A 2,609-nucleotide genomic window follows, 5' to 3' on the forward strand; every position below is an offset into this window, starting at 1 on the left:
TATTATATGAAACAAAAATTTGTATTGCTAAAATAATAGCAATGTATTATGAAAGTTATGATAACCATTGTTATAGCCAAGATGCAGTAACTCAAATTGAAGATTCGTCTTATATTTCATTACAAGTATATTTACCCATTCATTTCAATATTTTTGCAAGTCAAACTGTAGAAGGTTATACGCTATTTACTTATCATTATCCTCAAAATATTATATATCATATTAATTCAAATGGAGTAATAATTGGTGATAGTTCACTAACTTTAACAGGAGTAGCATATGAAATTTTTAATTATTTTAACCATAATGCTATTAAAAATAGCATTATTAATATAATACAATAATATCAATTTGTCAAGAAATTTTTTTTCATTTTATAATTACAAAATAAATTGCTTGGTAGTGCAAAAAATTTTAATATTACAATTTGAGTTTGCTTAGCAGAATGAAAATAATTTGCTTATTGATCTTAGTAAATTTTGAAATTTTTATCTGACCTATATATATATTGTTTGGGGTTCTGGCAGTATTAATATAACTCAAAAAAAAAAAATATATATAATAACAATCTCTATTTTTACAGATATATATTTCAGTAATAATATTTCAGCAATATTAATAACATTTCTATTTAAGCATTTAGACACATTGACATTGGCCAATCTGACCAATCAAAAATAATAATTATTGTTATCAAGTGATCACATGATCACATGATTTATGATTATATTATTATTTGTTTTTTTTTTCAAAACTTTTTGCAGTTTCACCTTTTTATATAAATTATAGAGTAATTTTATTCACCATTCCCGATGATTTCTTAAAATACCATCCTCGTTTGGCGCAGTATATAAATCATGTATTCATATATATTTTTATTAAAATATCGCAAATAATTATTACAATCAATTAATTAATATTAATTTACAAGAAATTTGTACATGATTAATAAAAATATGATTAACAATGTAACTAATTAATAAAGAATTTTTGCAGTAATAATACAAGTTAATTATACATTCTTCTTGTTTAGACAACGTAAATAATTATGTCCAGATTCCTTATAAATTTTACATGGTGCACTGCAGCTTCGTGAATTATGGCCATCTTTAAGATAATTGCGGCATGTATATCCATTACCAGAACGATTAATAGATCTATTGCCTATAGAATTTTCTCCAGAAGATTTCAATCTTTTAGCAGACTTTCCTTTTGCATTAATTTGCAATGAATTACGAATCATTTCTTAATCTTGCTTATTAACAGGATTATTAGATAGTTCCACTTTTTGAATTAAATCTCGTAATGTAGCTGCAATATATGCTAAGTTGAATTCAGATGCTAAGGATGCTAACTTTTGTCCTAATACTGCACATTCTCCATAAATCTGACGTTTATTGATAAAATGTTTAACTTCAGAATTATTGCTTAAGTGATTTTCTTCATTAATATGAATTTCACACATAAAAGTTACTGAACTTTCACTCCCAATATCAATCACAAAGTTAGCAGATTTATTTAAAGCATTAATTTTCTGTAAATCAACATCTTTTTTATACCACCGACTCTTTAATAAATTAAATGTAAATTGTGCTTTTTGTGTTTGTAACATTACTTGAAAAAAGTGGCGGGAAACCAAACCTTTACTAGTTAAAAGTAAACATGTACAAATATGAGAATGATCTTGAAATAATGCCATATAATTTACTGACGTTGTATTAACTGCCATATGTTTAACTTCCCAAATTTTTATAACATTAGTAAGATTTACACCACTAATTAGAGATTTAAGTGCAATTTGACATTTATTTGTGCAATTTTCAAGACAAACAGAAGTATCAAAATTATTAATCTTTAATTAAAAAAAATTCAATATTAATACCAAATGGATAATAAAAATATTTTACTAAACAAATAAAAATATAAACTTACATTATTACACGTATGGTATTAATCAGAAGGAATTAATTTTGAATAGTATTCAAAACAAACATCAATTTAAGCCTTTTGGATAAAAAAAACTTCATCAGTTAAAATACTTTTTAAATTCTCAACCAATTTTGGAAAGACATGAATTGCTGAAGAAGAAGCAATACTAAAAGGCAAATTGGCTAAATAATCTCGATATTCAGCTTTTTGAAGTTCTGAAGCTAACATTTCCTGTAATCCATTAAAGCATCTTAATAAAATTGAATGTGAATTCATAAATTTATGAATAATAGCATTGATAGATTCTACGCATTGAATAGAAGACATTCTAGCATTAAACTCCTACAAATATTGGTAAAAAATTCAATTAATACTATTTTTTGACCTAAACTAACTAACTCTAACCTAACTCTAACCCTAATCTGAACCTAATCTAACCCTAACTCTAATATAACCTTAACCCTATCTTAAAAGTAAAACATTTAGCCCAGCGTTTCTTAATTAGATATAAAACATTTTTCAAATATGGTGCAACTTCTGGAAAGTTCATACATAAAGAAATAAATCATGTTTCAAAAATTTCTTCAAATAATGTATTGCGGCAAATAAAAAAATCATTTTTAAATGCAGTAAATTGGAAACCTAAAGCTATATGAAAGATATAATGTAAATATCATGTT

The 2,609-nt window shown here is 24.7% G+C and overlaps 1 protein-coding gene across 1 annotated transcript; it reads right to left on the reverse strand.

The window, feature by feature from the left end:
• Positions 1 to 1,246: 1,246 nt before the first annotated feature.
• OCT59_014942 (uncharacterized protein) lies at positions 1,247 to 2,256 on the reverse strand (the record flags this gene model as incomplete). The annotated part of the gene is made up of 2 exons (XM_066150335.1): positions 1,247 to 1,852; positions 2,056 to 2,256. The coding sequence occupies 2 exons, from the start codon at positions 2,254 to 2,256 to the stop codon at positions 1,247 to 1,249; spliced, it is 807 nt and encodes a 268-aa protein (XP_066002511.1).
• Between the last annotated feature and the right edge of the window lie 353 nt (positions 2,257 to 2,609).

The sequence above is a fragment of the Rhizophagus irregularis genome, chromosome 22 (assembly GCF_026210795.1).
Source record: "Rhizophagus irregularis chromosome 22, complete sequence".
Lineage (NCBI taxonomy): Eukaryota > Fungi > Glomeromycota > Glomeromycetes > Glomerales > Glomeraceae > Rhizophagus > Rhizophagus irregularis.